We start from the raw sequence: 13,644 nt of genomic DNA, 5'->3' as shown, positions 1-13,644 counted from the left end.
AGGGACTAGGGCTCTGGTCAAAAGTAGTGCACTATATAGGGACTAGGGCTCTGGTCAAAAGTAGTGTACTATATAGGGACTAGGGCTCTGGTCAAAAGTAGTGCACTATATAGGGACTAGGGCTCTGATTTAAAGTAGTGCACTATATAGGGACTAGGGCTCTGATTTAAAGTAGTGCACTATATAGGGACTAGGGCTCTGGTCTAAAGTAGTGCACTATATAGGGACTAGGGCTCTGGTCAAAAGTAGTGTACTATATAGGGACTAGGGCTCTGGTCAAAAGTAGTGCACTATATAGGGACTAGGGCTCTGGTCAAAAGTAGTGTACTATATAGGGAACAGGGCTCTGGTCAAAAGTAGTGCACTATATAGGGACTAGGGCTCTGGTTAAAAGTAGTGCACTATATAGGGACTAGGGCTCTGGTCAAAAGTAGTGCACTATATAGGGACTAGGGCTCTGGTCTAAAGTAGTGCACTATATAGGGACTAGGGTTCTGGTCTAAAGTAGTGTACTATATAGGGACTAGGGCTCTGGTCTAAAGTAGTGCACTATATAGGGACTAGGGCTCTGGTCAAAAGTAGTGCACTATATAGGGACTAGGGCTCTGGTCTAAAGTAGTGCACTATATAGGGACTAGGGCTCTGGTCTAAAGTAGTGCACTATATAGGGAATAGGGCTCTGGTCAAAAGTAGTGTACTATATAGGGACTAGGGCTCTGGTCAAAAGTAGTGCACTATATAGGGAATAGGGCTATAGTCTAAAGTAGTGCACTATATAGGGAATAGGGCTATAGTCTAAAGTAGTGCACTATATAGGGACTAGGGCTCTGGTCAAAAGTAGTGCACTATATAGGGACTAGGGCTCTGGTCAAAAGTAGTGTACTATATAGGGACTAGGGCTCTGGTCAAAAGTAGTGCACTATATAGGGACTAGGGCTCTGATTTAAAGTAGTGCACTATATAGGGACTAGGGCTCTGATTTAAAGTAGTGCACTATATAGGGACTAGGGCTCTGGTCTAAAGTAGTGCACTATATAGGGACTAGGGCTCTGGTCAAAAGTAGTGTACTATATAGGGACTAGGGCTCTGGTCAAAAGTAGTGCACTATATAGGGACTAGGGTTCTGGTCTAAAGTAGTGTACTATATAGGGACTAGGGCTCTGGTCTAAAGTAGTGCACTATATAGGGACTAGGGTGCCATTTTAGTCACAACCCCTGTCTCACCTCGATGAAGGTGTCGATGTGATCCATCAGAGCCTGGGCTCTACTGCTGATGAACTGATTCACACACGCTATGGCATGAGACCTGGAGGGAGGGTGAGAGAGAGCAGAAACAAAGTTGGTTGAATTCAATAGCTGCCTTAAGAAGAAATCAACTACTTGTCAGGGAGCGAAGAAAGAAAGAAAGAAAGAAAGAAAGGCAGGCAGACAGAAAGAATGAAAGAAAGAGCACAGACCTGATCTGGGTGACAGAGACAGACAGACAGACCTGATCTTTGGGCTGCAGTGTTTAAAGAACTGTAGGAACTTGGGGATCATGATGTTCAGGGGTCTGTTGAGAGCATCACTGTCCAACAGCTCTGAAGAATCCTCACAGATCTTCTGCAGTGCTCCGAATGAACCCTGCACGCAAACACACAGAGAAAGTTAAACATAGGCCCTACATGAACAATCAAAAGATTAGATGGGAGCGCGTGTGTGTGTGACCTCGCAGGTATTGTAGTCTTCAGAGTTGAGCAGGTTACAGAGTTGAGGGAGGAGTTCAGGCCATGTCTGCAGCTCTCCTTTAGATGCTATGGTTGTTATCAAGATGCCTGAGAGACAGGAGGCAGAGGGTTACACACACTAACTAATAGGCACACACACACACACACACACACACACACACACACACACACACACACACACTAACTAATAGGCACACACACACACACACACACACACACTAATAGGCACATACACACTAACTAATAGGCACACACACACACACACACACACAAACATTATTTATTGTGCATTTCTGTTCTTCCTTGTTATTCTTAGTACTACTATTGATTACTGCATTGATGGGTTTAGAGCTGCAAGAAGGAATTTCACTGTATGTGACATTAAAACCTGAAACTGAAAGTTGAATACACACACACACACACACTTCAGCTTGCTGATTAACGCATACTCCCCCACAGACTGACACCAGTACCTGCAAAGGCTCAACCACCCACACATCCTGACTCACTTTGCAGCACACACACACACACACACACACACACTCTTTTTCTCTTACCGATGGTTGCTCTGATGAGGGGCGAGGGATCTCCGATGTTGTTGAGACATTCCCTCTTGATGAAGTCAGCGACCAGAGGAGGAAAGTTCTGGTAGTGGGCCTTCACATTGTTCTTCAATATGAGACCACTTAGAGAACGCGTCGGCTCATCTACAGAGAAGGGGGGTGGTTTGAAAGGAAAGAGGGAACGATTAGTAACCACTGACTAATGCTCGCAACCATTTGATATAGATCTTACACACACACACACACTTACCCTCTGATTTGAGGCTTGTAAGGACGAAGATGAGATAGTTGTTGAAGTCTGGGAACTGGTTGAGCTGTTCCAGTTTCTACACACTGTTAAGGAACACCCCTCCATTGACAAAACAATCAACAATCCCACATTCATGACTCATCTTTCACTCACACCCCGATGAGACACATTATGGAGTATGGAAAACAATCACACAGCCCCTCTCTCTCTCGAACGCAGACACACTGCTGTGTGTTTGAGAGGATACTTCCTGCACAGCTCTCTGTGTGGCTGTGTCTGGAGACTGGGAGTCCTTCAGCAGCTGAAGCACCTGCTGCAAACCCTGTTCATCCGGCTGCCACTCCATCCTACACACACACACACACACACACACACACACACACACACAGAGAGAGAAAGAGTGACTTGAATGCTTCTCTACATTTTCCTTACAGCCTCAGCCGGCTACATAGTTTTCTGTTGCTACTAGTGTCGCTGTCACAAGCAGAGTTGTCTCTCTAGCCCAACATCACATCAGAGTTGTCTCTCTAGCCCAACATCACATCAGAGTTGTCTCTCTAGCCCAACATCACATCAGAGTTGTCTCTCTAGCCCAAAATCACATCAGAGTTGTCTCTCTAGCCCAACATCACATCAGAGTTGTCTCTCTAGCCCAACATCACATCAGAGTTGTCTCTCTAGCCCAACATCACATCAGAGTTGTCTCTCTAGCCCAACATCACATCAGAGTTGTCTCTAGCCCAACATCACATCAGAGTTGTCTCTAGCCCAACATCACATCAGTTGTCCCTCTAGCCCAACATCACACCAGAGTTGTCCCTCTAGCCCAACATCACAAGCAGAGTTGTCGCTCTAGCCCAACATCACAAGCAGAGTTGTCGCTCTAGCCCAACATCACAAGCAGAGTTGTCGCTCTAGCTCAACATCACAAGCAGAGTTGTCGCTCTAGCTCAACATCACAAGCAGAGTTGTCGCTCTAGCCCAACATCACAAGCAGAGTTGTCGCTCTAGCCCAACATCACAAGCAGAGTTGTCTCTCTAGCCCAACATCACAAGCAGAGTTGTCTCTCTAGCCCAACATCACAGGCAGAGTTGTCTCTCTAGCACAACATCACATCAGAGGCAGAGTTGTCTCTCTAGCCCAACATCACATCAGAGGCAGAGTTGTCTCTCTAGCCCAACATCACATCAGAACGCAGAGTTGTCTCTCTAGCACAACATCACATCACAAGCAGAGTTGTCTCTCTAGCACAACATCACATCACAAGCAGAGTTGTCTCTCTAACCCAACATCACAAGCAGAGTTGTCTCTCTAGCACAACATCACATCACAAGCAGAGTAAAGAATAGAACGCGTCAGTCAAGGGTCGGAATGCAAAGAACGCATTCTAATCACCAGCATCAGGACTACCTTCACAACCGACCTGGGACCAAAACAAATAGCACATCAACGGACGTTGACAAAGTAATTTAGATACCTAGCTAACGTTAACTAGTTTGTTAGTAGTAATCAGTCCCCATTATAAACACGATACGTAACTAGCCAACGTTACCTAATCTAGCTTTGCCTTCGCAAGCATTCCGCATTGCATGCTAGCTACGCTAGTTAGCAATTTTGCTAGCTAATAAAGTAGGGAGTCCCTGGCCGGCTTGGGCAAGTAGGCCGATACGGCCTCGCATTTCGCCGCAAGTGACAATAACTCGTTAGCTAGCTAACTACATAAACATCTAACAAATGAACGAGTGTAGACATTGTTAGCTAGCCAAATACAAACGCTAAAGACAACACAATGACATATTATATGGCTAACGTTGGTTAATTGGCTAGTTAGTTGGGTATCTAGCTAGCTAATAGCTTCATGTTGAAAGTGCCGCCAAAGAAAGCCTTTACCTGGTCGCACCGATTTGTCAGATCCGTAATTGCTTTGTTAGCAGTAGCTACCGGTACCGTGGCAATGAGCATTTACAGAATGGCAGATGCAATCCAGATGTATTTAGTAGCAAAGGGTTTGGATCTCTCACTTTGTTTTTAGAGCAAAGAGATAATCCCGAACCCCCTTTCTGTTGCGATAAGTAGCTCTGGCTCTGTGTGAGAAATAGCTGTCATGTCAGTTTCAAAAATCCACCAGCAGGTCCTTGTTCGGCTTCCGTACATGGCTCAACGTTCCACACGCTTGATTAGTTTTGCCCAATCGCCAATCTGTTCACATCACACGTGATTACACTGCAAAATCAATTAGGTCAATATAATAGACAATCTTTCATCAAAGTCAAATTTTTATTTACATTTACCAGTGAGTGAATAGACAGTGTAAAAGGCAATGTTATGGCTTGGAATAAACGTCTACTTTTTAATGCCATGTGGGCCTAGTGGGATAGAATCGTCTGTTGGGGTCATCATATTTTAAACAGGTGTGCGTGACAGCCAGTCAAAGTCCACCACCAAAGACCAGGAGGAGAAAGTTACAACAGCAGGTGGATACAACAAAAACCGTCCTTTCGTCCAGGGTTCCCAAACTCGGTCCTGGGGCCCTTCCTGGGTACTCATTATTTTTATTTTTTTACCTAAGGACTACACAGCTGATTTAAATAACCAACTCATCATCAAGCTTTGGTTATTTGAATCGGCTGTGTACTGCTACGGAAAAAAACAAAACGTGCACCCAGGGGGGGCCAGGACCGAGTTTGGGAAATCCTGATCTAGTCTATTGTTGTTGAGAAATAAAGTATTTGTGGTAAAATATTTTCAGATACTGTAATACATCAAGTAAGAGTCATTCAGAAATGTCAATGAAGAGTAACACATTACCACTTTCAAAACACAACTTTATTGGACTGTCATATCAGTAACTAAACACACAAAAACTGCTCATAATACTGACATAGGTTGGAGAATACATGACCCTAAATGATCAACACAATGATCCAGGAGAAGGAGAAGAAGCAGGAGGAATGGAAGGATAGAAAAGTGGAGGGATGGAGGGATGGAGGGAAGGAGGGATGGGGGGCTAGAGGGATGGAGGGATGGAGGGCTAGAGGCAAGGAGGGATGGAGGGCTAGAGGGAAGGAGGGATGGAGGGCTAGAGGGATGGAGGGCTAGAGGGAAGGAGGGAGGGATGCTCAACAGAGGGATGAAAAGGAGAGGTGTTGGTAGTGCTCAACAGAGGGATGAAAAGGAGAGGTGTTGGTAGTGCTCAACAGAGGGATGAAAAGGAGAGGTGTTGGTAGTGCTCAACAGAGGGAGCTGATCTCGCTCTTGCTGCAGCCCCACTTGCAGCAGGCGTTGGAGAGGCCCACCACGACATCCCGCCCCTTCCTGTCCGCACTGCGCAGCGCCTCTAGCACTTCCTCTGAGATGGGCGAGCGGGCCAAACGACTGAACACAGCAGCGGCAGAGCCCCCCTCCCTGACCTCGCCTGCCCAGCCCTGAGCCTCCAATCCTGGACGCTGCTTGCTGGCGAGGCCGGGGATGGCGTTGGAGCTCCATGGGCTGTAGGCCTCAGTCTCCTCGTCAATGGAGATGTCACCTGGAAGGACGAGGAAAATAAAATGATTTGAATGCTTAATAGAAAAGAAATGGCTACACACACGCACACACACACACAGGCACACAGGCACACAGGCACACATAGACAATCAATCCCACACATTCACAACCACAGCCACAGGTACACATACACATCGTCTCTCACAGACACACACCCATCTCACCGGCGTCGCCCACTCCTCTCCTCCAACGCGATCCTCCGCAGGTGAAGATGACGGCCCGTATAAACTCTCTCCCGCACAGCTTCACACCGTAGATAGAGTTAGCGTGGCCCTCTGCAGCCTGCACCATACCCACCAGCGCCACCAACAGGCCAAACGTCAACACTGCAGCCTTCCACATGATCAGGAGCGACAGATGGAGAGAGAGAGGAAAGAGGAGTCCAAGAGAAAGAGCCTTGAAAGTGACAGCCCGGCTGCAGGTGTGGATCAGTGGTCTGGTGAAGGTTGGGTGAGTCTCTGTGTGTCTCTGTCGGTGTCTCCTTCGCTCTCACCCGGTGGTGCTGTGTGGTTCTCTTGGCGGACCCAGAACCCCTTATATAGAGAGAGTCCAGCCCAGCACCGCTGACTGAAGCTTTATGCGTCCTACGGAACCCTCGTTTTCTACCTAGTGTACAACTTCTGAACACAGCCAATTGGATTTCCTATGGGCTCTGGTCTAAAGTAGTGCACTATATAGGGAATAGGGCTCCACTTGGCGAGACCCATGACAATGACCAAGTCTCCCCCCTCTCTCTCTCATCCCCTTGGCCTCAGAGTACAGCCAGATAAGAAATGACTAAGACCTGAGACCTTTAGGAGAACAATGGTCCCAATAAGAGAGGTTGCGATTAAAATGGTGTCCCTGGTTAAAAGGTCATATCAGAGGTGTAGTCTTTAATCTAATCGTCAGCGACCTTTCAGTGTTTCCTGGCTGCTTCCACTGTCACAACTTGGGGAACCTGCTATCTATCATGTCTGGCTAGGGATAGGATCGCTATTGCTTCCGGTTTTAAATGAACAAGGAGTTAGACCTACACACACATGCACTAATACTGACACATAAACAGATACTCAGGAGCACAGGCTCAACTCAACATGTCTATCCTGTGTAGAGTATTAGTTGTGAGTCCTGTGACATGGATGGATAAGGAGACAGTAGCTATGTTTCCATGAACTTTCCTGGTGAATTTTTGTCAACATTTTGTCAACAGTGTTTAAAGTTCGAAAGTGGACAGGACAATTGCCTGCAAAAACCTATGTCGAATAAAAACGATGTGGTTTCCATAATCCTATTAGACAAACTGTGCCTGTATACCCTGCCTATCTATATGTTATGTCTATTAGACAAACTGCGTGACAGCCTGTATACCCTGCCTATCTATATGTTATGTCAATTAGACAAACTGCATGACAGCCTGTATACCCTGCCTATCTATATGTTATGTCTATTAGACAAACTGCGTGACAGCCTGTATACCCTGCCTATCTATATGTTATGTCTATTAGACAAACTGCACGACAGCCTGTATACCCTGCCTATCTATATGTTATGTCTATTAGACAAACTGCACGACAGCCTGTATACCCTGCCTATCTATATGTTATGTCTATTAGACAAACTGCACGACAGCCTGTATACCCTGCCTATCTATATGTTATGTCTATTAGACAAACTGCGTGACAGCCTGTATACCCTGCCTATCTATATGTTATGTCAATTAGACAAACTGCGTGACAGCCTGTATACCCTGCCTATCTATATGTTATGTCTATTAGACAAACTGTGCCTGTATACCCTGCCTATCTATATGTTATGTCTATTAGACAAACTGCACGACAGCCTGTATACCCTGCCTATCTATATGTTATGTCTATTAGACAAACTGCACGACAGCCTGTATACCCTGCCTATCTATATGTTATGTCTATTAGACAAACTGTGTGACAGCCTGTATACCCTGCCTATCTATATGTTATGTCTATTAGACAAACTGCATGACAGCCTGTATACCCTGCCTATCTATATGTTATGTCTATTAGACAAACTGCGTGACAGCCTGTATACCCTGCCTATCTATATGTTATGTCTATTAGACAAACTGCATGACAGCCTGTATACCCTGCCTATCTATATGTTATGTCTATTAGACAAACTGCGTGACAGCCTGTATACCCTGCCTATCTATATGTTATGTCTATTAGACAAACTGCATGACAGCCTGTATACCCTGCCTATCTATATGTTATGTCTATTAGACAAACTGCATGACAGCCTGTATACCCTGCCTATCTATATGTTATGTCTATTAGACAAACTGCGTGACAGCCTGTATACCCTGCCTATCTATATGTTATGTCTATTAGACAAACTGCACGACAGCCTGTATACCCTGCCTATCTATATGTTATGTCTATTAGACAAACTGCACGACAGCCTGTATACCCTGCCTATCTATATGTTATGTCTATTAGACAAACTGTGTGACAGCCTGTATACCCTGCCTATCTATATGTTATGTCTATTAGACAAACTGCACGACAGCCTGTATACCCTGCCTATCTATATGTTATGTCTATTAGACAAACTGTGTGACAGCCTGTATACCCTGCCTATCTATATGTTATGTCTATTAGACAAACTGCATGACAGCCTGTATACCCTGCCTATCTATATGTTATGTCTATTAGACAAACTGCGTGACAGCCTGTATACCCTGCCTATCTATATGTTATGTCTATTAGACAAACTGCATGACAGCCTGTATACCCTGCCTATCTATATGTTATGTCTATTAGACAAACTGCATGACAGCCTGTATACCCTGCCTATCTATATGTTATGTCTATTAGACAAACTGCGTGACAGCCTGTATACCCTGCCTATCTATATGTTATGGCTCAGGGAGCCCGCAAAAGCCAGCAGGGATAGAATGCAAGAATTTGCCATATTCTAATAATTCTCATGTGCCTACTTATCGCCTATTTATCGCCTACTTATCGCCTACTTATCGCCACCATGGTCCGTGGTGTAACTCAAGCAGGCCTAGATGATCTGAAACTATTTAATGGTGACATTTATCATTGGAATGTTGAAGCAATCCAGGTATTCTTTCAAGTCAAGAAAATAATCCTTGTTCTGTAAAAAAAAAAAAAAAAAACGTTCTTATTGTTGAATAAATTAATTTTTCAAGCGGTAGGCCGAGGCATTATAATGACATGTGGAGTAGAGCTTTAAACTTAATAACATCACGTGCACCATTTACCTTCAAAATGTATTCGGAAATCATCATTTATTCTGAAAAACACTGTTTCTATCATCGTTTGTCGCGATAAAAAAAAAGTTTAAAATCAAATACACCTCTGTCAAACGGATACAAGTGTGTTTGATCTTTATAAAATGTCTCCTACTGTACATCTGCCATTTTCCATTACACAGGTCACAACGTTTGCTCCTGTCTAGTAAACTTGGGTCAATACAAAACCTGCCATTTTCCATTACACAGGTCACAACGTTTGCTCCTGTCTAGTAAACTTGGGTCAATACAAAACCTGCCATTTGTCACAACAACATTTTCTTTGGCCATATATTCCACGTCACTCAAGAAATGTGTTTGAGTGTGTGGGCTTGTAGGTCTATTAGGGTAAGGTTTAGGGGTTAGGGTTACGGTTAGGGGTTAGGGTTAGGGGTTAGGGGTTAGGGGTTAGGGTTAGGGTAAGGCTTAGGGGTTAGGGTTACGGTTAGGGGTTAGGGTTAGGGGTTAGGGTTAGGGTAAGGCTTAGGGGTTAGGGTTACAGTTAGGGGTTACGGTTAGGGGTTAGGGTTACGGTTAGGGGTTAGGGGTTAGGGTTACGGTTAGGGTTACAGTTAGGGGTTAGGGGTTAGGGTTAGGGTTACGGTTAGGGGTTAGGGTTACGGTTAGGGGTTAGGGTTAGGGGTTAGGGGTTAGGGTTAGGGTTACGGTTAGGGGTTAGGGTTAGGGGTTAGGGTTACGGTTAGGGGTTAGGGTTAGGGGTTAGGGGTTAGGGTTAGGGTTACGGTTAGGGGTTAGGGTTAGGGTTTAGGGGAAAATAGATTTTGAATGGTAATCAATTTTAGGTCCCCACAAGGATAGTACATCACATGTTGTGTGTGTGTGTGTGTGTGTGTGTGTGTGTGTGTGTGTGTGTGTGTGTGTGTGTGTGTGTGTGTGTGTGTGTGTGTGTGTGTGTGTAAGGGAGAAAAGATGAAGAGATCTGTCATCAATTATTGTTATCAACAAGCATTATTGACCTAATGCAACCGCAAGGCTCTCCAGAGGGTAGTGATGTCAGCACAACGCATCACCGGGGGCAAACTACCTGCCCTCCAGGACACCTACACCACCCGATGTCACAGGAAGGCCAAAAAGATCATCAAGGACAACAACCACCCGATCCAATGCCTGTTCACCCCGCTATCATCCAGAAGGCGAGGTCAGTACAGGCGCATCAAAGCTGGGACCGAGAGACTGAAAAATAGCTTCTATCTCAAGGCCATCAGACTGTTAAACACCCATCATTAGCACATTAGAGGCTGCTGCCTGTAGGCATAGACTAGAAATCACTGGCCACTTTAAGGAATGGAACATTAGTCACTTTAATAATGTTGACATATCTGGCATTACTCATCTCATATGTATATACTGTATTCTATACTATTCTACGGTATCTCATTCACTTAATAATGTCTACATATCTAGTTTTAATCATCTCATATGTATATACTGTATTCTATACTATTCTACTGAATCTTAGTTCCTCTCTGACATCACTCGTCCATATGTATATAGTCTTAATTCATTCCTACTTACATGTGTGTGTATTTGGGTATATGTTGTGTAATTTGTTAGATATTACTTGTTAGATTTTACTGTACTGTCGGAGCTAGAAGCACAAGAATTTCGCTACAAACGCAATAACATCTGCTAATCACATGTATGTGACCAATAATATTTGATTTGATTTACTGCAGGGGTTCTCCATTTTTTGGGGCCAGGGATCCCTTTTGGAATAGCAAATTCTTCAGGGACCCCTCTTTGGCCGGGGTAGGCTGTCATTGTAAATAAGAATTTGTTCTTATTAACTGACTTGCCTAGTTAAATAAAGGTTAAATAAAATAAAAATAAACAAATAATTAAAACACAACTCGAGTGTGATTAAAATAGCCTACAAGGAGTTGTACTCTGATGTTTGCTTCCTGCAGTAGGCTACATGGCTGGGCCAATCAAGGAGTTGTACTCTGATGTTTGCTACCTGCAGTAGGCTACATGGCTGGGCCAATCAAGGAGTTGTACTCTGATGTTTGCTTCCTGCAGTAGGCTACATGGCTAGGCCAATCAAGGAGTTGTACTCTGATGTTTGCTTCCTGCAGTAGGCTACATGGCTGGGCCAATCAAGGAGTTGTACTCTGATGTTTGCTACCTGCAGTAGGCTACATGGCTGGGCCAATCAAGGAGTTGTACTCTGATGTTTGCTTCCTGCAGTAGGCTACATGGCTGGGCCAATCAAGGAGTTGTACTCTGATGTTTGCTTCCTGCAGTAGGCTACATGGCTGGGCCAATCAAGTCTTGGGCCCTAGGGAAAAACATTTAAAAGGTTTCCTGTTGGCATGGGATAATGTCCTGCTATTCTACACATTTTACCACGAGGCAGAAAAAACTTTTCATTTTTAAAGCATAAATTACAGTGCATTTTATTTATTATTTTAATATATTTTTTAAACATATTTTGAGATCTTTCTGAGATCTTTCCTAACCCTAACCCTGCAGTACCTCCGCAGATCCCTTAATGCATATGATAAATTGCTAAATTGTAAATGTAGAGCAATAATCAATCGATTGGCATAATTTGACTGACAGCGATCCAACCACTATGAGATCCAGGATCATGGCTAGAAAGGAACCATCTTTTGTCAAATTAACGTTCAAAGTAGTTTTTTTGTTGTTGCATTCTAGCAAACCCTAATCCCTTTCCTAACCTTAACCTGATTATCCTAACCTGCTACGTTAATTATCCGAACCTGCTGTGTAAATTCTCCTAACCTGCTACGAAAAGTCAAATCTGACGTTAATTTGACAAAAGCTGGATCCATTCTAGCCATTACCCCGAGGAAATGGGAGAACCAGGGTGTTTTCCTATTACTTTTAGTGGGTAGTGAAAGTGATTGATAGACAGAGATTGACAGCCAATCGGTTGATAGAAAAATGATTGACATAAACATGCTCCAATGACATGACGACAAATGAGTGACATCGCCCCAAAATTGTCCAATCAAAGTTAAGAAGAGGGCGGGATAAAGACGGGTGGGTAGCAACAGTTGCCCGGGTGAGGACGAGGCGCCATAGTCACGGTAGTCGTGGCGACAAGAACCAAGCAACGAGAATCAACAACAACAACCAGAATCATTAAGAAACAAACTTTAACACCAAAGCCAGGAATATTCCAGTGGGAATTTGAGGTGAATAAGCAACACCTTTTATTAAACCGTCGTCTGATGTTTATGTCTGAATAATTTTGTTCAGTTGTTTAACGTTGTATTGCTTTAATCTAGCGTTAAAAGGCACTAGCGTGGCAGAGATGGAATAGCACTGGTCCCAGCTAGTTGCTCACCGCTTTCCAAACGCAGACGGTTGTTATGACGATGTCAAATCTGTTATAGGAATACAAAATGGCGGGTGTTGTAATATGAGAATCTTGTACTTTTAGTTGTTCGAAATGTTTTGTTCGCAAAGCTTTTAACATAAAAAATAATTGTTAAACTTAGTGAACGAGGCATACTTGTCACATGTTCACGGATACTTTTGATTAGAAAATCACTTTAGATTTTCGAACTTTTTTTCAAATCTAATTGCAAAACAGACATGTGCCAGTGTGTGTAAACTGAAGCATAGAAACGAATGTGTCATGACGTTGACTGTTATTTTATAGTTGTGAAAAAGTTTTCTCTAGTAAAAGTGATCGTCATGCCCGTACTGTGCAATGTGTGCCAGATCTCATGCTCTGCCGTCCTCGCGGTGGCTGTCACGCAGGGAGGGGAAGGTGGGTTGAGCCTATGGGTGGGATTGACATTACCTGAAGCCAATGGAGAAGCAATATTTAGAAGCATACACCAATGGCAACTGGAGAAAATATTATATGATATGCTTGTAGAGAAGGAGCAAGGTGCGTTTCCTGTGTGCTGTCGCTATCAGAACGTGTGTGTGTGTGTGTGTGTGTGTGTGTGTGTGTTACACAGTTCAGGAATCCTCACGTGGTATATTCTACCAGTGGAAACTTCTCATTATCAAATGTATGGCATAGTTAAAGGGTCTATATGTAATAATGTCATGGGATATAACTATGATATAACTATGATATAACTATGATATAACTATGCTTTAGATCAGGGGTTCCCAAACTCAGTCCTGGGCCCTAGAACGACACAACTGATTCAAGTACCCAACTCATCATCAAGCTTTGATCATTTGAATCTGCTGTTTAGTGCTATGGACAAAAAAAACTTGCACTTGGGGAGGTTTTTGCATCCAACAGGAAGAACCTTAGTGTGCCTCAGCCTCAG

General features: G+C 43.9%; 3 protein-coding genes across 4 annotated transcripts in view; 1 reads left to right on the top strand and 2 right to left on the bottom strand.

Moving 5' to 3' along the window:
• Positions 1-4,716, bottom strand: part of LOC139405415 (transportin-2) — a 37,335-nt gene extending 32,619 nt beyond the window's left edge. For both annotated transcript variants that reach the window (XR_011633874.1, XM_071147737.1), the window contains exons 1-7: positions 4,432-4,716; positions 2,788-2,887; positions 2,541-2,616; positions 2,285-2,434; positions 1,708-1,814; positions 1,490-1,623; positions 1,225-1,306 (exon numbers count right to left, since the gene is read on the bottom strand). Coding sequence is in view for 1 of the 2 variants with exons in the window: in XM_071147737.1 (XP_071003838.1) it covers positions 1,225-1,306; positions 1,490-1,623; positions 1,708-1,814; positions 2,285-2,434; positions 2,541-2,616; positions 2,788-2,886 (648 nt within the window). In the remaining variant the exon portion in view is untranslated. The remainder of the gene's footprint in view (positions 1-1,224; positions 1,307-1,489; positions 1,624-1,707; positions 1,815-2,284; positions 2,435-2,540; positions 2,617-2,787; positions 2,888-4,431) is intronic.
• An 897-nt stretch (positions 4,717-5,613) lies between these two features.
• On the bottom strand, positions 5,614-6,570 carry LOC139405422 (relaxin-3-like). The gene is made up of 2 exons (XM_071147747.1): positions 6,252-6,570; positions 5,614-6,067 (listed from the first exon to the last, which is right to left on the bottom strand). Exons 1-2 carry the CDS (start codon positions 6,427-6,429, stop codon positions 5,772-5,774), a joined length of 474 nt encoding a protein of 157 aa, XP_071003848.1. The 5' UTR covers positions 6,430-6,570; the 3' UTR covers positions 5,614-5,771.
• A 5,822-nt stretch (positions 6,571-12,392) lies between these two features.
• The window catches only part of LOC139405417 (MHC class II regulatory factor RFX1-like), a 62,065-nt gene continuing 60,813 nt past the window's right edge, over positions 12,393-13,644 (top strand). The window contains exon 1 of the mRNA XM_071147740.1: positions 12,393-12,543. The gene's annotated coding sequence lies outside the window, so the exon portion shown is untranslated. The remainder of the gene's footprint in view (positions 12,544-13,644) is intronic.

The sequence above is a fragment of the Oncorhynchus clarkii genome, unplaced genomic scaffold (genome assembly GCF_045791955.1).
Source record: "Oncorhynchus clarkii lewisi isolate Uvic-CL-2024 unplaced genomic scaffold, UVic_Ocla_1.0 unplaced_contig_11936_pilon_pilon, whole genome shotgun sequence".
Classification (NCBI taxonomy): Eukaryota; Metazoa; Chordata; class Actinopteri; order Salmoniformes; family Salmonidae; genus Oncorhynchus; species Oncorhynchus clarkii.
The sequence above is the reverse complement of the archived record's forward strand: the minus strand, read 5'-3'. Positions and strand labels throughout refer to the sequence as shown.

Bases quoted from the DNA above. Each gene is read 5' to 3' on its own strand.
- LOC139405422 (XM_071147747.1), bottom strand. From the start codon at position 6,429: ATGTGGAAGGCTGCAGTGTTGACGTTTGGCCTGTTGGTGGCGCTGGTG. The intron at 6,068-6,251 runs GTGAGATGGGTG...TCGTCCTTCCAG, and splicing joins GAGAGGAGTGGGCGACGCCG to GTGACATCTCCATTGACGAG.